At 48.9% G+C, this 17,319-nt stretch overlaps 8 protein-coding genes across 14 annotated transcripts; 4 read left to right on the forward strand and 4 right to left on the reverse strand.

Moving 5' to 3' along the window:
* Positions 1-255: 255 nt before the first annotated feature.
* On the forward strand, positions 256-3,473 carry LOC9639501 (U-box domain-containing protein 52). Of its 4 annotated transcripts, none has more exons than XM_024665095.1 (5): positions 256-759; positions 834-952; positions 1,023-1,144; positions 1,212-1,393; positions 1,457-3,473. In XM_024665095.1, exons 1-5 carry the CDS (start codon positions 591-593, stop codon positions 3,280-3,282), a joined length of 2,418 nt encoding a protein of 805 aa, XP_024520863.1. In that variant the 5' UTR covers positions 256-590; the 3' UTR covers positions 3,283-3,473. The 4 variants fall into 4 exon arrangements, with proteins under 4 accessions (XP_024520863.1, XP_024520864.1, XP_024520862.1 ...); XM_024665096.1 differs by having other exon boundaries at positions 1,502-3,473; XM_002991340.2 differs by having other exon boundaries at positions 258-759; positions 1,212-3,036; positions 3,097-3,473.
* On the reverse strand, positions 3,141-4,289 carry LOC9639502. Of its 3 annotated transcripts, XM_024665112.1 has the most exons (6): positions 4,126-4,286; positions 3,947-4,068; positions 3,781-3,894; positions 3,625-3,735; positions 3,459-3,575; positions 3,141-3,402 (listed from the first exon to the last, which is right to left on the reverse strand). In XM_024665112.1, the coding sequence occupies exons 1-6, from the start codon at positions 4,262-4,264 to the stop codon at positions 3,337-3,339; spliced, it is 669 nt and encodes a 222-aa protein (XP_024520880.1). In that variant the 5' UTR covers positions 4,265-4,286; the 3' UTR covers positions 3,141-3,336. The 3 variants fall into 3 exon arrangements, with proteins under 3 accessions (XP_024520880.1, XP_024520879.1, XP_024520878.1); XM_024665111.1 differs by having other exon boundaries at positions 3,141-3,575; positions 3,947-4,065; positions 4,126-4,289; XM_024665110.1 differs by having other exon boundaries at positions 3,141-3,575; positions 4,126-4,289.
* A 40-nt stretch (positions 4,290-4,329) lies between these two features.
* On the reverse strand, positions 4,330-5,313 carry LOC9639564 (pyruvoyl-dependent arginine decarboxylase AaxB). The gene is made up of 4 exons (XM_024665109.1): positions 5,272-5,313; positions 4,919-5,187; positions 4,693-4,868; positions 4,330-4,631 (listed from the first exon to the last, which is right to left on the reverse strand). The coding sequence occupies exons 2-4, from the start codon at positions 5,181-5,183 to the stop codon at positions 4,371-4,373; spliced, it is 702 nt and encodes a 233-aa protein (XP_024520877.1). The 5' UTR covers positions 5,184-5,187; positions 5,272-5,313; the 3' UTR covers positions 4,330-4,370.
* Positions 5,314-5,411: 98 nt separating this feature from the next.
* On the reverse strand, positions 5,412-7,283 carry LOC112342793 (pentatricopeptide repeat-containing protein At4g02750-like). The gene has a single exon (XM_024665170.1). It carries the CDS (start codon positions 7,281-7,283, stop codon positions 5,412-5,414), a length of 1,872 nt encoding a protein of 623 aa, XP_024520938.1.
* LOC9639565 (exocyst complex component SEC10b) lies at positions 7,226-11,206 on the forward strand. Its single transcript, XM_002991341.2, has 25 exons — positions 7,226-7,260; positions 7,320-7,437; positions 7,489-7,686; positions 7,739-7,813; positions 7,876-7,977; positions 8,034-8,084; positions 8,134-8,239; positions 8,298-8,423; positions 8,476-8,567; positions 8,621-8,819; positions 8,868-8,944; positions 8,991-9,089; positions 9,154-9,244; positions 9,303-9,388; positions 9,434-9,607; positions 9,663-9,716; positions 9,779-9,907; positions 9,961-10,053; positions 10,106-10,252; positions 10,303-10,400; positions 10,451-10,535; positions 10,583-10,641; positions 10,692-10,790; positions 10,847-10,933; positions 10,991-11,206. The coding sequence occupies exons 2-25, from the start codon at positions 7,366-7,368 to the stop codon at positions 11,061-11,063; spliced, it is 2,472 nt and encodes an 823-aa protein (XP_002991387.1). The 5' UTR covers positions 7,226-7,260; positions 7,320-7,365; the 3' UTR covers positions 11,064-11,206.
* Positions 11,207-11,265: 59 nt separating this feature from the next.
* On the reverse strand, positions 11,266-13,677 carry LOC112342780. The gene is made up of 15 exons (XM_024665105.1): positions 13,572-13,677; positions 13,470-13,514; positions 13,268-13,419; positions 12,832-13,217; positions 12,710-12,781; positions 12,552-12,661; positions 12,412-12,504; positions 12,294-12,362; positions 12,164-12,239; positions 12,044-12,115; positions 11,884-11,987; positions 11,714-11,831; positions 11,593-11,652; positions 11,432-11,542; positions 11,266-11,381 (listed from the first exon to the last, which is right to left on the reverse strand). The coding sequence occupies exons 4-15, from the start codon at positions 12,931-12,933 to the stop codon at positions 11,301-11,303; spliced, it is 1,068 nt and encodes a 355-aa protein (XP_024520873.1). The 5' UTR covers positions 12,934-13,217; positions 13,268-13,419; positions 13,470-13,514; positions 13,572-13,677; the 3' UTR covers positions 11,266-11,300.
* A 99-nt stretch (positions 13,678-13,776) lies between these two features.
* LOC9639503 (auxin transporter-like protein 3) lies at positions 13,777-15,677 on the forward strand. The gene is made up of 8 exons (XM_002991342.2): positions 13,777-14,046; positions 14,097-14,282; positions 14,350-14,462; positions 14,514-14,697; positions 14,745-14,842; positions 14,894-15,104; positions 15,158-15,415; positions 15,478-15,677. The coding sequence occupies exons 1-8, from the start codon at positions 13,804-13,806 to the stop codon at positions 15,652-15,654; spliced, it is 1,470 nt and encodes a 489-aa protein (XP_002991388.1). The 5' UTR covers positions 13,777-13,803; the 3' UTR covers positions 15,655-15,677.
* Positions 15,678-15,731: 54 nt separating this feature from the next.
* LOC112342781 lies at positions 15,732-17,310 on the forward strand. Of its 2 annotated transcripts, XM_024665108.1 has the most exons (4): positions 15,732-16,214; positions 16,290-16,951; positions 17,023-17,176; positions 17,224-17,310. In XM_024665108.1, the coding sequence occupies exons 1-2, from the start codon at positions 15,944-15,946 to the stop codon at positions 16,766-16,768; spliced, it is 750 nt and encodes a 249-aa protein (XP_024520876.1). In that variant the 5' UTR covers positions 15,732-15,943; the 3' UTR covers positions 16,769-16,951; positions 17,023-17,176; positions 17,224-17,310. The 2 variants fall into 2 exon arrangements, with proteins under 2 accessions (XP_024520876.1, XP_024520875.1); XM_024665107.1 differs by having other exon boundaries at positions 17,023-17,306.
* The last annotated feature ends 9 nt before the right edge of the window (positions 17,311-17,319 follow it).

Genomic DNA, 17,319 nt, shown 5'->3' on the forward strand with positions numbered 1-17,319 from the left:
TGAAACCCTTTGTCACTTGGTCTGCTTCTACCAGTCAGATGTGTTTCTCTTCTGTTACTTGGAGATTGTAGCATCATGGCATGGGATTTGGTAACATGGACAATTGTTATAGAGGATATCACAGATATCCTCCACCTTATCAAATGCTATTTTATAGTTAGCAAATATAGTAGAGGGGAATTTTCAAAGTAAAAATAGACCTGTCCAATGAGTGACTCAGCAGAGTGTATTTAATGACGTGTTTGACCGCGTGGCTTTTCCAAACTTGCCAAGTGGCCTGTCCTCTGCCGCCCGATTCTGAGGGATCCAGTAACTCGGTCTGCGTCGCAAGTTTCGCCGAAGCACGCCAGTTTTTGTCATGTTGGAAGGGAGAGAGGCAGCTCTACCAAATCAGGATCGTAGCAATCCGCCTTCCTGCGTAGTAGTAGCGGCGCCGCCGCCGGCCAATGGCTCTTAGATTCGCCGCTTGGAAGTCTAGCAGCTTTTGGATAGATGAGCATGAGCCGTCGCAATGGCGCGGGGGTGTAGGGAATCCGCAATTGGGCTTTTGGGCCGGGATGGATAGAGTTTGAGGAAGATTAAGCTAGGCCATGGAAGATGGAGGAGGAGGAGGGGGAGGATTAAAAGTCGCTGTGGGGATCAAGAGCAGCAAGCGCAGCATTGGAGCTCTGAGATGGGCTTTCGACAACGCCGTGAGTGCCGGAGATGAGATATATCTTGTGCACGTCCAGCATCCAATCCGATATGTTCCAACTCCAGGCAAGTTTGGATGCACAGTGCCACTTTTTTTTTGCCCCCGAGTTTTATGGAGAAGTGTGTTGTCTTGTTTGTAGTGGGCAATCTCGCTGTTGCGCAGCTATCGCCGGAGAAAGTAGCTCAATACGCCAAGACAGTGCAGGACAAGATTAATGCATTTGTGGAGGTTTTCAAGAGCTTGTGCGACGCTCATCAGGTTTTTTTTTCTTTTTGTTCTTCCCAAATTCGTTTGCATGCAAGCTTGGATTTTTACGTTCTTGTTCCAGATCAAACCAAACTACGTCCAAGTCGAGAATGATTCCGTCCAAAAGGGCCTTTTGAAGTTCATCCATACACTGGAAATCCAAAAGCTTGTTCTAGGAAGCGCTGGACGCACTGGCCTCACACGGTAAAAAAAATGTAGAACAAACCTTCGCAAAACTTACAGGATTCGTGTTCTTCTTCTCCTCCTCCAGGAAGCTCTCTGGCCCAGGAACCGGAGAATACGTCGCCGCTCGAGCGCCAAGCTTTTGCTCCGTCTGCGTGATCGCCAAGGACAAGCTCGTCCCGATCAAAGCTCTGGACGATTCCCGGTCGATCTCGTCCGCCTCTTCGCGAACCTCCGACTCGGAGCGATCGTCGAGCTCGTCCTCCCAAGGTAGCCTTTTGCCTTCGTTCTTGCGGAAGCGTAGAGCGAGAAACGTGTCTTTGGATCTAGCAGACTTGGACTCTCATCCGCCTGCCCGTTTGCATGGTTTGCCAGAAGGCCTTGGACAGATGTGGAACGTCGGCTTCCTCTCGCGCTTTCTCTCCTCCGGATCCCCCGCCACCCAGCAGCAAGCTGTTCTAGCGTCCAGCCCTCCTCCGGAGAATGCTCCGCTCGACGAGATAAGTGGCGCCCGGGTCTTTTCTTCCCCGTTTCGTGATCGAACAGGCGCGTCCTCGGAAGAGATTGAGATTGTGGAGCTCGGTGACGGTGCTGCTAGTGGAACGATGGCGCTGATCAGCCACAAGTTGGGAGGAAGCAGCAAGTCTGGGAGTAGGAGTTCTTCCAGTTCGGTTGTGAATGGGGGAGCTTTGACAAAGCTTGGCAGGTCCGAGAGCTCGTGCAGTTCTGGTATCGAATCATCTGGAACGGAAGATTACAGGTCATTACATGAAAAAGCTACAGTTACCTCGAAGGCCGATGTCGAAGAAAAAGAAACGATGTCCAGGGGCATGGCGAAGCTCGACGTTGATAGCTCCAGCACTGCCGACCGAGAGGATGACTCCTGTGAAGGACCTTCCAGGCCACCTCCGCAAACACGGAGGAAATCCCTCCAAGAACTGTCGCTGCTGTCTCAAAGGACGTTCAAGGAGTACGAGTACGCCGAACTCGAGGCAGCCACCAAGAACTTTTCTTTGGATCTCAAACTGGGAGAAGGCGGCTACGGCCTCGTCTTCAAAGGAAAGCTCCACGGCAGAGACGTAGCCATCAAAGTGTTGAAGAAGGAAGGCTTCCAAAGGACGCAGGAATTCCAGCACGAGGTGGAGCTGCTGGGGAGGATTCAACATCCACACATGGTGGTTCTGCTCGGTTGCTGCTCCCACAGAGGCTGTCTCGTCTACGAGTTCATGGCAAACGGGAGTCTGGATGACAGGCTCTTCTGTAAGAACGGAACTCCCCCACTGCCGTGGTATGCGAGGTTTCGAATAGCAGCCGAGGTAGCATCAGCGTTGTACTTCCTTCACAACCTCGGACCAGAGCCAGTAGTTCACAGGGACCTGAAGCCAGCAAACATTCTTCTCGACCATAACAACGTGAGCAAAGTTGGCGACGTCGGTCTCGCAAAGCTGGTTCCAGAAAGACTGGCCGCAATCAACAGTACGTACTTCAGGGACACCACACCTGTCGGAACCTTCGCTTATATCGACCCGGAGTACCAGAGAACCGGGCTGTTCGGTCCAAAGTCGGATGTCTACGCGCTTGGAATTGTTATCCTCCAGCTGCTAACGGGAAGAGGACCTGTTGGAGTTCATGCCATCGTTGAAGAAGCTATAGAGTGTGGGAACTTTAGCAGTGTCCTGGACTCGAGTGCTGGTGATTGGCCGGTTGGAAAAGCCGAAGAAGTTGCCTGCTTGGCTCTGCAGTGTGCTGAGATGAGGAGGCGGCAAAGACCGATGCTCGAGACTGTTCTTCCGATGCTGGATGGTGCCAGGAACTATGCCGAGAATTGTGCTGCGATACATGCCACCAACAGAGCTCTCGCCGGGGATCCGAAAGCTGTGCCACCGTCCATCTTCCTGTGTCCCATTTTTCGGGTAAAGCTTGCTTTCTTTCCCGGATCGTCTGCTGATATTTCCGTTTTGTATTCTTGGCAGGAAGTAATGCAGGAGCCTGTGGTGGCTGCTGATGGATACACATACGAGTACGAAGCGATTAGGCAGTGGTTTCAAGCTCACGATACATCACCTTTGACAAATCTGAGGCTGGAGCACAAGCAACTCACGCCCCACCATGCTTTGAATAAGCTGATTACTGAGTGGAAGACGAGGGCCAAGGTCTAGAGCCGTGACGTTCTTTCCTAAGGACGATCCCGTTTTGTGAAGGTATGTACAAATTCATGCGTAGTCTCCTAGTCGAGCACCGGCTACCATCCAGCAGTCTTTATAAGGACCATTGACGACCTGCGATGGTTATATTCATTTGTTAAGAAATGAGACATCAATCCAAAGAGCATTACTCGTTGCAGAGAAAACGTGAATGCCGCCGTCCTTGTCTCTCCGGTTGTTGTCTTGAATCTCACTTCAATCGCTTGAACAGCTCTCCTCTCACCTCGAAACACCATAGGAGAAAGCACCTGACATGCAAGTTCCACAGAAATAAACGACATAATAAAAGGATTTTACCTTCCAGTCGAGGCAATTCACCATTGGGACATAGCTGGTGTACTTGAAAGACTCTATAAACTCTTGACAAGTCAGCACCCTTGCTGAGGCATCCCAAGCTCTAGCTCTTGGCTGGAAAGAATTTTGAGAACTTGTCATAGACAGCACGAACTCTACCTTGTCATCCGGAATTTCGTCGTATTGATAAGGCAATGGCCTCATCGCGAAATCGAAAGCCGTCTTGATCCCACTGTCCTCCTCAGGCCAGTCATTCCGCATCAACGCATCCATCTAGAACCTCCCATTCATCGCAAATTTCGTGAGCAGAGAAAGGCGGCAGCACCTGAGCTTTCACCACCGTACTTGGCGGCATCAGCGGCGTCGGCTTGCGATTCTCCAGCGGCCACGAATGGCCCGACGTGTTCACGAAGCGCATGAAATCGGACGCCAGATTGTCCTTCCCTGCTGTGCGCGCCATCGAAAATGCGCTGAGAAAGGAAATACCAGTCCGATCGATCTTACCAGGCATTGCGAGCGCCAGACCGACGGGATTTCGACGAGTTCCTCCCGAAATATCCACCCGGCGCCAGAGAACCGATGGAGCTCGTGGAAATCCCGCGGAGAGAGACGCGAGCGCGCCATCGCCAAGAGCTCTCCCCATATCCACAAGAGATGGGACAAATAGGGTTTATGGTATGAGTTCCTATAGTTGGAAAGTATCGTTAGAGCCCTAAAAACAGAGGGTTTACTATACTCGGAAAGTGCCGTTATGACATGTTTACGAAAACAGGTTCCACGTAAGTGACAAAGCATATGGCCGCTAGGGCAGTCCCAAAGCCTTGTTCTACCTCGCTCTCTTGGATCATGAAATCCTCTTCGAAAACTTCGTAGTCCTCTTGATCGAATCGCCGCTTGAAAATGCCCTCCAGATCCTTCTGGAGGATTCTCCTGGCCTCCGATTCTCTGGCGTGGCCACTGTATTCCGCCGCATAGCCACCGATCACTGCGTTGTCTCGCTTTCTTCGAATCTGTGGATCCAAAGCTTTCAATGGGATCGAAGTTCCTGGAGAAAGCAGAGTGATTTCTTGCCTGAATGCGGGCAACTCCAGCCGTGATTCTGTCTCCCTTGACACCATTCATACTCGCCATGATCGCTTCCATCACCGCTCCATGCCGGAAGAATGGCTTTGCTTCATGGAACTCGATCTTGGAGGATTCCGGAGGGATCACTGACGAGTACTGCGTGATGTTAAAATCCATGATCCCTGGAAGAACGCGTGTCAGCAACAATCCAATCGAAAGAGGGAAAGCATACCAGCCGATTCCAACGCTAGATCATACGATCCAGTCTCCCAGGGATCGGCACCATCGCCAGCATCCGTCTGGCCAAAGCCCTTCACCATGAAGTAATGCTTGGGAATCCGCGAGCCAAACAAAACCCCGTGCCCGCCGGCGACCAGCTCCATGAAATTCAGCTTCATCGCCTCCTCCCTCGAATGCGCGTGCCGCAATCCCAAGTTCTTGGGCAGCGGCTGGACATTATGCTTGGAATCCATCGATTCCAGCCCCTGCTGCGCCATTTCCCTGCAAAAATTCACACACAAATCTAAAGAGGCTAGATCCTCGCGGAAAAATCGACAAGAGAGCAAGCAAATCGATCGACCAAACCTTGTGGAAGAATCGACAAGAAAAGCAAAACGATCGATCCCAAAACCTCAAAACGTTCCTCGTTAAATAATCTTCTCTCTTTCTCTCTCCAACAAGTGTCCATTGGACAACAGGAGCCACGTGTCAAACAATGCGCTGAGTCAGCAAGCACCAATATTCGTGTTAGCCAGGAGGACGTATGCCGCGCCATCGTCTGGATGTAGATCTAGAGCTCCAATCGCTGCCCTAGCGCCGCGCTCGCGATCGCGGTAGCTCCTGGAAGCACCCAGCAAGCATCGCCACTCCAGGACATTGGGAACAAAGGGCATGCTCGCGATCAGCTCCTCGGCCTCGTCTAGATGCCCAGCGCGGCACAGCAGATCGACAACGCAGGTGTAATGCGGCTTCCTCGCGCCCAGATTGAAATCCATCGCCATCGACACGAAGATCGATCGGCACAGCGCGAGCTTGCCGGCGTGGACGCACGCCAGCAGCGCGAACGAGAAGCAAATCTCGTCGGGGCGGACGAGCGCTTTCATCGCATCAAAGCTCTCTAGGGTTTGAGCGTAGTGGCCGTTCTGGGCGTGGACGACGACGATCGCTGCCCACGCGATCGTGTCGGGCTCTGGTATTCGATCGAAAATCCGCTTCGCGAGGTCGAGGTCGCCGCTCTGCGCGTAGCCGACGAGCATCGCCGTCCAGGAGACGACGCTTCGCTCCGGCATGGAATCCAGAAGAGCTTTGCTCGTTTCTATTTGCCCTAATTGGGCATTTGCGGCAATGAGAGTGTTCCAAGAGATTAAATTGTGCTGTGGCATTGTGAGAAATATCCAGTGGGCGTTCTCTACTTGACAACTTTGTGAATATGCTGCTAGCATGGCGTTCCACGACACTAGGTTTTTCATGGGCATGAAATCAAACAAGTGTTTAGCCTTTACCAAATGCCCGTTTTGGGCATATGCTGAGATCATGGCTGTGGAGCTAATAACATTCTTCTCCGGAAGAGATTCATAAAGATGCTCGGCATTTTCTAGGTCATCGTCTTGGGAGTAGGCAGTTATCATAGCGGTGGCAGAGACTAGATTTTGCTCCGGCATTCGATCGAAGAGTCGCTGGCACTCGCCACGATGCCCGCTCTGGGCGTATGATACGAGCATCGCGTTCCAGGAAATTAGGGTTCTATGTGGCATTCGAGCAAATATTTCCGAGGCCTCGGCCAGATTCCCGCTCTGGCCGTAGGCAACGATCATCGCGGTCTGGGAGATCACGTCGTGCTCCGGCATGGAATCGAAGGCGTCCTTGGCCAGATCGAGCTTTCCCTCGTTCGCGTAGCCCGAGAGCATCGCATTCCACGAGACGAGGTTTCTTTCTTCCATGGCGTCAAATATTTGCTTCGCCCTCTCGATCTGGCCGTTCTGCGCGTAGGCCGCGAGGATCGCTGTCCTGGAGATGAGATTCGGCTCTGGAATGCTGTCGAAGAGCTGGATCGCTTGCGCCAGATCTCCCTCCTGCGAGAATTCGGCCAGGAGTGCCGTTGTTGACACCGAATCCCACTCCGGCATTTCATCAAAGAGCTGCTTGGCTCGATCCAGATGAGCGTTCTGAGCCAGCGTCGCGACCACCGCCGTCCACGACACGAGATCTCTCAGCGGCATCGCGTCGAAAATTCTCAGTGCCTCCTCCGGATTGCCGTCCCTCCCGATCGCGGTGATGAGCGTGTTCCACGACACAACGTTCTTGGAGGGGAATCTCGAGAAGAAAGCCCTGGCGTCGTCGATCCGGCCGTGGTGCGCGTAGGCCGCGAGCATCGCGTTCCAGGTAGCGAGATTCCGGAGCGGCATTTCGTCGAAGAGATTCTTGGCACTGACGACATCGCCCATCCGGGCGTAAGCCGTGATCATGAACACCCATGAGAAGGAGTCCTTGATCTGGATCCGATCGAATACCCGTCGCGCCTGGTGGAGATCTCCCCTCTTTCCCAGCAGCTCGATCAGCTTATTGCTCGCGAAGGTATCGTGGGAAATATTGCTCATCTATGAATTAGGGTTCCTCATTTTGTGTGTAAACAGGGGGGACCCTAGGCCTGGCGCCCAGCTAAGATTGGATCGATCGACAATGCCGTCCGCCGGTGGCGGCAAGAGATCTGCTGCGAAATCCGGAGTCTCATTGTCTATCAAAGACTTCCAGGTACGCTGGATTGGATTGTAGGCTTTGTTGAGCGACTTGGATCTAATCCAGGGGGATTTCTCCTTCGATGCGTTCTTCAACAATCTCGTCGGCGACATACTGAAAGTGGAAGACGGTGAAAAGCCGCCGCCTCAAGAGGATGCTGCTTCGAATGGCCAGAAGCTCGTGAAGCCTGCGTTTGCCGAGGCAAATGCGCTGCTTGCTCGATTTAAGGAGGCGCGAAAGCAGCTCCTTGAGCTTGGATTCCAGGTAATTCATGTCGTCGGAGACGCTTTGATCTAACAAGTTATTTTGAATGTAGGCGGATGCGCAGCTTGAGAAAGTGAAGAAAGAAGTAAGCGCGGAGGATATCAGGCATAGAACAAGGCTCTCCGAGGTGAGTGTTTGCGTGGTCTAATCTTATTTCCCCGTTCTCAATCCACTCTCGTTTTCTGGTAGCTCGAAAAAGGAGTTCATGGCTTGTTTGATAGCTTCAGTAAGCTGGATAATCGGATTTCGGGTGTTGGACAAACGGCAGCACGAATTGGCGACCACTTGCAGGTTGAGTCTTTCGGCCCTTCAGTCGAGTGAATTTGATGTGTAAATTGTTGTTCCAGAGTGCAGATGCACAACGGGAGACGGCTACTCAGACAATTGAGCTGATAAAGGTGCGTGAATTTTGTGGTCATTACAATCGTGTGATGTTCTTCTCTACAGTACTTGATGGAGTTCAATACAAAGTCCGGTGACTTGATGGGACTGTCTCCACTCTTCTCAGACGACAACCGTGTTGCTGAGGCGGCAGCTATAGCTCAAAAACTTCGTAAGTATTTCATTAAGCTCTAGTCATCGTTTTTATAATGAGATTTTTTTGGTATTAGGTGCTCTCGCCGAAGAAGACATTGGAGGAACTGGCTCTGGTGCCACGGGCACCACCGTCAAAGGGACTGCAAATGCGAACCCCGGCCTAGAAGTTGCCGTGGCAAACCTTCAGGAGTATTGTAATGGTATGCCTGTCATATTTCTTGGAAATAATTCTTACTTTGCTCCATATTTTAGAACTTGAGAACCGCCTTCTTGATCGATTTGACGCTGCCTCGCAGAAGAAGGAGCTATCTACCATGGGCGAATGTGCAAAAATATTGTCGCAGGTTCGTTATTTTTCTTTTTTCTGATGTCGTTTTCAATCGTTTTTTATCTGTAGTTTAATAGAGGCGCCAGAGCAATGCAACGCTATGTTGCCTCGCGTCCTATGTTTTTAGATGTCGAGGTAATGAATGAAGACACAAGAACTGTGCTTGGGGATCAAACCACAGACACTGCAGTGCCTGGGTCGCCACAACCTGTTGCAGATACGGCAACAATAATTCGTGGGTTGGGAAAGCTTTACAAGGAAATTACAGGTATATAACTTTTCCTTCTAAATGTTTTTATTTATGTGTTCCTCTTAGATACGGTTCGGAGAGAATCTGCAACGGTCTCTGCTGTTTTCCCATCGCCGGATGCAGTCATGTCAATCCTTGTACAGGTAAGTGTTTTGTTCTTCTGGAAAGATAGCAATTGAAGTTGTGCAGAGAGTTATGGAGCAAAGAGTATTTGCTATCCTAGATAAGCTCCTTGTCAAACCCAACCTTGCAAGTACGGCTCTGATAGAAGAGGGCGGCCTTCTTCAGGTAAGGTAATTAAATATACTTTATACGTCGTTATTGTGTTTTGATGTATTACGTTGTTCCATAGCATCTGAAACTGTTGGCGGCCACTTATGAAAAGACTCAAGCTTTTGCAAAAGATCTTCGGGCTCTAGGTTGTGGCGAGCTGGACGTTGAAGGTACGGCTCATTAAGGCTCATGCTTCATAACTTGTGTTTAATGACTCTACTCTTGCAGTTCTTGCGGAATCTCTCTTCACTAGTCATAGAGATGACTATATCGAACTTGAACAGGCATCGCTTTCTCAAATGTTTGAAGCGAAGGTAATCATTTATTTTATATCTCCGCCATTATATAAGTTTCAACAGATGGCCGAGGTCAGGGCAGCGTTACCTCCACCTCCAGACATTGGTCCTCGTGGAAGCAAAATGGCTGCTTTTCAAAACTTTTCGCAACCATCTTTGACAACTGAAGTTGTAACTGAATTTGTGCGTTGGAACGAAGAAGCTGTTCTTCGGTGCAGCCTGCTAACGGGAGCTCAGGTTTAAGGTTTCCTCCCTATGTGGATGGTTTATTGAATTATTTTCCTTACATCAGCCTGGACCTCTAGCGTCGAACGTGAGAGCGATTTTTACGTGCCTACTGGAGCAAGTAAGCCTGTGAAGCTACAGTTTTACGTGCCTTGAGTCTTGACTTATCAATGTTATTTGTAGGTAAATCACTATATTACTGCGGCCTTAGAACGTGGTCAAGACGCTCTCCGAGAAGCCGCAGCATTGAGAGAACGTTTCGCTATTGGAACTGCAGTTAGCCGTCGGGTTGCAGCTGCTGCTGCTTCAGCGGTTAGTTCTTCCAGTATTTCTCGTTTCTTTTTTATTTACATCATCATGTTTAGGCCGAGGCTGCTGCAAACGCCGGTGAGATTAGTGTCAGCTCTTTCATGACCACCGTGCAAAGGGCTACGACTAATGTCGCCATTGTTCAGCAGGTATGTGCGGCTTACACATTTATGCTCGAAACTACGATGCGTGCCTTTGCAGTATTTTGTGAACACGATCGCTCGGATTCTTCTTCCGGTCGATGGGGCACATGCCGCGTGCTGTGAGGAAATAGCAACATCCATGTCACATGCTGAGGATGCTGTATTGAAGGGCTTGCAGCTTTGTATGGACTCCATGATAGCTGAGGTATGCTTCGTTTGTTGAAATGGAACTCCACCTAGTACGTTTCCTTGAAGGCGGAACGCCTACTGGCTTTGGAACAAAAAGTGCATGATTATCAGCCTTCGGATGATGGAAGTCTACCGGACCATCGGCCGACTAACGCCTGCACACGGTAACTCTTCTCCAAATTCATGCTACTGGATTAAGTGCGTGTTGCTGCAGAGTGGTAGCGTTCTTGTCTCGGATGCTGGATTGCACCAACACAGCTTTGGATGTTTCGAACAGACAAGTCTTTGTGACTGAGCTGGTATGGTTCTCTACTCATTTTCATACACGCATAACACGACATTTCAGGGATGCCGTCTATACAAATCGCTTATCACTCACTGGCAAAGGTTCACATTTAGTCCAAGGTGAAACCAGTAATTTCCAACATCTCGGTTCTCATTTTGCCATGTTACAGTGGCGGTCTCAGATTGAAACGTGACGTTAACGAGTTTGCTGAGTTCGTTCGCAGTTTCAAGGCTCCCACAGTAGACGAGAAGTTTGAACTCTTGGGAACGTAAGTTTTGACGTTCTGAGATGTTTGTATTATTTCAGATTGTATCCCTTTCCCAGGATGGTTAACATTTTCATCGTCGCACCGGAGAGCCTGAAAACACTAGTTGACGGGAGCTTGCGCAACGCTAGCAAGGATGCGATTCGGTAATTAAATACCTCTGTGCTTTTTGTGCGAAGAATTTCATTCCAAATTTCCTGCAGATTCATACAACTTCGAGAAGATTATAAGTCCGCGAAGCTATCTAACATTGTTAACCAGCTTGCAATCAGTTGATCATCTCAAAGAGTGGCTTTGACTTGAAGGTTTTTGTAGCTGGGCTTTCAACTTCATATGATCGAGCTGGCTTTATTGGTTTGCCACTAGCTTTCTGTAACAGAGTTGAGATAATTCTTTTGGTATCGAACAAGTCTTATCAATGAAATCTTACCAACAAGCAAGTAGACTGAAGATCTTTTTTCACCTTCCGCTATTCCTGGGAAGATGATATACCAACGACTGGTGGTACTTCTTTTAAGCTCTTTCTTTCAGCTTGCCCTGTAGTCTTTCGTTGGCCTCTTCGAGATTGAGGCACTGATAGCGGTCATCGCCACGCTGTTGAGTTAAAAGAGATTAACAAAGGCACTAGATGATTACTGTGTTACCTCGTCTAATAACTCGAAAGCTCTCAACTTGTCCAAAGCGTCGTCATATTCGAATTCGCATCTCTCTTGAAACTCTCTTTCCATCAGATAGTTACAATGCAACGCAAACTCCTGAAATCGACGAGTAAAGAAATCATTTCAGTGGACGACTAGCTGTATACCTGTTTTGTGGCCGTCCCTAGCACAAGTAACACAAAGTATCCAATGATAGTTTCCATTGTCTGCGCAAATGAAAAGCTCGTCAATAACAAGAGAGAGCGTATGGAAATTTTAACGCAGTACTTCCTGGTTGATTACGTTCGTGCACAAGTGTAGCAGGGTACCAAGGTGGCTGTCGCTTTGCTTGTCGTAAATTGACTTGGAGATGAGCCTGTGGTACTCCAGAACATTGATATGAAACCTGGAGTGTTTCTACATTAGCTCGAAAGATGGCCAAACTCAGAGAGACTTACGTGAAATACACCTTGAAGCAGTATCCAACAAAAGCTGTAAGGATGGTGAAGGCGAGTGGTACAAAGGAAGAGTGGCCTTTCTTAAAGGCTTCCCAAAACCCAGCCTGGTAAGTGCCGAATTTAATAACGTTTGGAAAAAAAAAATGTTTGAAAGCAATACCACTCCTGTGACACCCGAAACGATGAGCTTTATCCATTCAGACCAGCTTAGGCTCGGTGATTTCTTCTCGGGCTGTACGAAGAGTTATGAAAATAGATCCATCACACGGTTTTAGTTTACCAGGACAAGCTCCAAATCAGCCATTGGTACGTCTTTGAATTGCTTGATGTGAATACCGCGAGGATCATCGCGTGTTCTGCTTATGGCATTAGAAGGCGAAGCTTTGACTAGAGGGAATTGCGTTTGTTACCTGTAGATGACAATTACCTGGCTAAAAGTTGGTTCTTGAAGCTCCACCTTTTGAAAGAAATGCTTGATTCTACAAATACCGCTGCTTCTCTGTTAGGCTTTTAACATGGAAAGCTTACCGCACGTCTCCTACATGAATACGCTCCATCTCCATAAATCTATCGTCCGGTTTTGGTTCTTCATGCATGAAATTTTCTTCCTCCTTGCCAATACTTCAATAAAAGCGAGTTACAAAGTGAAAAGAAGATAAAACATTTACCAAAGTCTAAGAATCATCTTCCAAAAACTTTTCTGAATCTCCTCAACTTTGGCCAGCATATAGTAGCCTTGTGCAGTGTCACACCCAATGCCTCTCCTGTAAATCAAGCACTGGACTTTGGAATTATAACGAGTTCCTATTCAACATTTATGACTTACCTTGTTCTCAAAAAGCTGTTCGTCGCCTGCCTCGGTAACTCTAGGGTACTTCTTCAGGAGCTTGTCATCAAGCTAAAGATGTATGTTCTTTAGTAAACCAAAGTTTGAACTAACCACGTTACTCTATGCTTGTTGAGTTTGACATCAAGACGAAGAACGTATTTGCTCGAAGTAGCAATCTTCCATTCTTTCTTTTTAAGAACTTTGAAGTTGCTCTTTGTCATTATCTGTAAAAAGAGGTAAAAACGCGAAATCACTACTGACAATTCAGCGTGCCTCACGGTGAAACATCTCGAGAAACCTCGTCTCGTCGGTCGAGGAAGGTTCCCTGTCTTGAGGTTTGTGCGGATCAAACAAATGTTGAAGCTCCTGCATTAAGTTTTGTTAAGAAAAGAAAGACGAAAATAACTTGCCATTAGCTCCTCGAAAAGGTCGTGATACTTAGCACGAACACAAGCCTCAATCCTGGCGCACAAAGCCTTGAACAGGTCCCTGTCCGCATCCGTCGCTGTAGGAAAGTGGCAACGTCACGAAGAGAAAATATACACCAGAACTTACAGAACAAGGTAGTGAGGACTTTGACAAGCTTTGGCTTGGATGTCAAGATGACGGGCTCCCGCTCGATCCTGATCATATTTCTTTTCTGCTCCATTCTCCCCTGATAGCGACCCAGAGATTTGAGCGTCCAAGTTGAAATAGCTGCTCCTTTCCTGATGCAAGCAAAGTATCAATCAATACTTACATAAAGAAATACACTCACCATCCTTGGCCGCTACGGTAGAATCGGGCTAAACACGTTTGCTCTCTGACAAAAGGGAAAACATTACAGCTGATTGCCGACATATGGTAGCTGAATACAGACCATCTGCGAAACAGTATGGCCGTATCCGATATGGAAGATGGAATTAACATGTCAAAGGTCCCACGATTGTAGCAGAGAAAGAGACCACCGGCCAGCGAATTCAACTGGAAACTATGTTCTCTCGTAGGCCTGAAAACTAGAGAGATACATTTGACAAATCCGAACGGAAGCATAACAGGCATCAGTTTCTCAGGCTTTTGACTCGGAAGTTCTGAGAATTTCTTGTTTCAGGATGTCAAAAGGAACATCAAGTATTACTTACCCGGTAGGAGGAGAAATTGAGTTTGTCTGTGCTTCTCAAAGCCACCAACGAAGGCCTAGTGCCACAAGAATCAGCAATGTTAGTCTAGAAGACATTACGAGCACGCTGCTAAAGACTGAACAAGTTGCTGCTGAATGGTTGCAACTAGTAGCAAAAGTATTTTGGAAAGGAGGTTCTACGTTTGATGCATGGCTGAATGCATCCTCGGCTCAGGTAACTGGATTTTCACAGTCTTCTACTCTCTCAAACCACTCTTACTTCAGATTGCTCAAGTATTGCTAACCTTTCCATACTCGTTTGCACAAATGGGCCTCGCCTCTGGAATGGCATTCATGCTTTTGTATGGACTTTTAGGATGCTGGTCTTCCTACACAATGACATGCCTATATGCCGACTATCGAAAGCTAAAAGAAATGCAAAACGTCACTTTTGAGCATCATACCATTCAGGTGAAATCCTCAAGAAAATCTTTAAGAATGTAGTCCTAGGTGGTGCTAATGGATGAGAAGGTACCAGTGGTATGAGGTGCTGGACGGTCTTCTAGGCCCCTGGTGGAAAGCAGCAGGACTTATATTCAATGGCGCTCTCCTTTTCTGCACAGCAACCATTCAACTCATAGCCTGTGGAAGGTATCAAAAAAGAGTTCAAAATGATAAGTTCTTACCCCAGTGGAGTTTCAGCACAGTGTACTACATTAGCGATGATCTGGACAAGCGTTCTTGGACATTGATTTTTGGTGCCTGTTGCTCGTTGAGCATTCTCATCCCCACTGCACACAACTATAGAATGTGGTCCTTTGCAGGAATTATCATGACGACTTACACGGCATGGTATTTAGCTCTGGCTTCCCTGTCCATAAAAAGAGTAAGCTCTCGGAAGTTTTTCAACAAACTCAAAGCATACCTCTTTAGGAACCATCTGTGACACACCATGGACCCGTAAGCACCGAGGAATATTTCACAGGAGCAACGAACTTCCTATACGCATTCGGAGGTCACGCAGTTACAATGTGAGTTGAAAGAAAAAACAAAGAAAAGAGCTTACGATTGTTTGAAACCAGAGAAATCATGGATGCGATGTGGGAGCCCAAGAAGTTTAAGAGCGTGTACGTCTACGCCATTGCCTACGTACTTTTGATCCTTGTGATCCCGTCCGCGGTGACAGTCTACTTGAGATTCGGTGACAAAATGCTGATAAATCCCAACGCTTTCGCTGTGCTGCCAAAGACAAAGTTTAGAGACGCGGCGGTGATTCTCATGGTTATCCACCAGGTGAGTAAAAGTGAAAGGAATAATCAGAGGTCTTCATTCTTACTTCTTTGAAGTTTATCGAGTTTGGACTCCTCGCGATCCCCATCTATATCATCTGGGAAAAATTTCTAGGAGTCCATCACAAGCAGTGCTACATCATGAAAGTGATAGCCAGGGTACCTGTGATACTGGGAATTTGGTTCGTGGCTCTCATGATCCCTTTCTTCGGTCCAATCAACTCCATAGTCGGATCCTTCCTCACGAGCTCTAGCATTTATATTTTGCCCTGCGCAGCACACATTACGTACTATGGGATCGGAGCATCGAGAAGCGTGAGTAGAAATCCCCGAAATCCCCGAAATACCTGAAATTCCTGACGATCGTGATGATACAGGACTCCGCCGAGCCGCATTCTTGGATCGGCGCCTACTACTTGAACCTCGGCACGATCGCGTGGGTGCTGATCGTCGGCGTGGGATTTGGCGCCTGGGCGAGCATCCAAAACATGAAGAAAGAGATCGATACCTTTGGCTTGTTCGCCAAATGTTACCAATGCGACCAAGAACCCTAAAATTTAAATTTCATTCTCAAGAACCCTAGTCGTGCACCGCGGAGATTCTCGCCATTCGCTTTCTCCAGCGGACGATTATGAGCGCGATCAGCACCGACACGGCGATGATCACCGAGAAGGCGCCAATGGCCGTGTTGGCGACGATTCTCAGCGCCTTGGCGGATCGGCGCCCGGGAGGTAGGGCTGCGCCGGAGGTTTTGATCTTGAGGAACATCGACGAGGCATATCCAGGGTGCAGGGGCGTCACCGCGACGGTGTAGAGCGTAGTGACGTGGTAGCAGGCGCTGTCATGGATCCCAACCTGGAAGAACGCCGCAATGCAGCTACAATTCAAGAGGCAGGATTCCTTGCAAGCATTGGGAGAGAGCTGTGGAATCCCTTGCATGAATTCCAGCGGCTTATAATCGTAGCCGGGGGCTTCGACGAGCTCGTGGCTGCCGCTGCTGTTGCATCGATCATCCGTCAACGACATTTCCCCCGGGAGAGAGCATCCTCTCAGCGGATTCGTCCGATCGATTGGCTCCAGCTGGAGCGATGGATCGAAGTCGAGGCAAGCACAGGTACTTTGTCGAAGCACGCCATACTTTCCACAATCTCCAATGCCAGTGATAAAAACGGGTTCGCTTTTCTGATAGCTGTTCCAGAATCGCACACTACCGTCATAGTGGAGCTTGAGGAACTTCCCTGTCTCGAGGCAAAATGGCGCGGTGATTTTCTTGGTTGCTACCACGGACTCCGTCCTGTTATATGCTACAAGATGGCAGCTCTCGATCATCAGGTACGCTATGTCGTGGCTTCCCAGGTCCCAGACCGCGTAAGTTTGCTCTGTGCCAGGAGCTCGAGCGCGGCCAACGAGACCCCGAGGCTGGAGCTCGAGAAAAAAGCTCCCTTGGCTCCTGTTTGTGTGAGAGACACTGGAGACGAGCTTGCTTCCCGGCACGAACTTTTGTTTCGGAAGCAACAAGTCCGTGGGGTGGTCGAAGCTCTGCCAGATGATCTCGCCCCCGCTGCCGAGGAGGACGAGGTTTCCGGTGTGGAGGACCTCCATAGCCACAACTCCTCGGCCCGAGGTGCCGGAGGACCACACCTGGATGGGGCCTTGGCTCAGGACTAAGTTACCATCTTCTCCAAACGCGAGAGTGGCGTTGGCGGAGAGTGGGAAGTCTCGGTTGGCCTGCCAGACGCTGACGATGATGTCCGACGAGATTGTGCACTCTACATCCGGGATCAAGGGGATGGAGATGGACAAGTAATAGATTGGAGAGGTGGAGCAAGCTCGCGTGAATCCCAGCGCGTGGTTCGTGTCAACGTTGAGAAGCATGAAGTCCGGCTCAATACCTGACTCAAGCGTCCATTCTGTGTTGACAGGAGCAGTACTTACAGCAGCAAAGACAGTGGCGCGATCAAGGAGAACGAGGAAGATCATCAAAGGCAGCAGCACCATAGCCAGAGCACGCGGGATGGAAGGAAGTTTGGCGAGAACAAGGATAAAGGCATTGGGGAGTCTGAAAGACGATCACAGGTGGGCTTTTTGTATTTTTACTGAAGCTTCACGCGTTGATTCGCCAGGACGAGAACACCAAAGATTAAATGCTGGACTGATCATTGATAGGTGTAATGAAACAAACTCCTCTATCTCGGGGATCACTAAATTTTTGGGGCTGT

The sequence above is a fragment of the Selaginella moellendorffii genome, unplaced genomic scaffold (genome assembly GCF_000143415.4).
Source record: "Selaginella moellendorffii unplaced genomic scaffold, v1.0 SELMOscaffold_119, whole genome shotgun sequence".
NCBI classification, from domain to species: domain Eukaryota; kingdom Viridiplantae; phylum Streptophyta; class Lycopodiopsida; order Selaginellales; family Selaginellaceae; genus Selaginella; species Selaginella moellendorffii.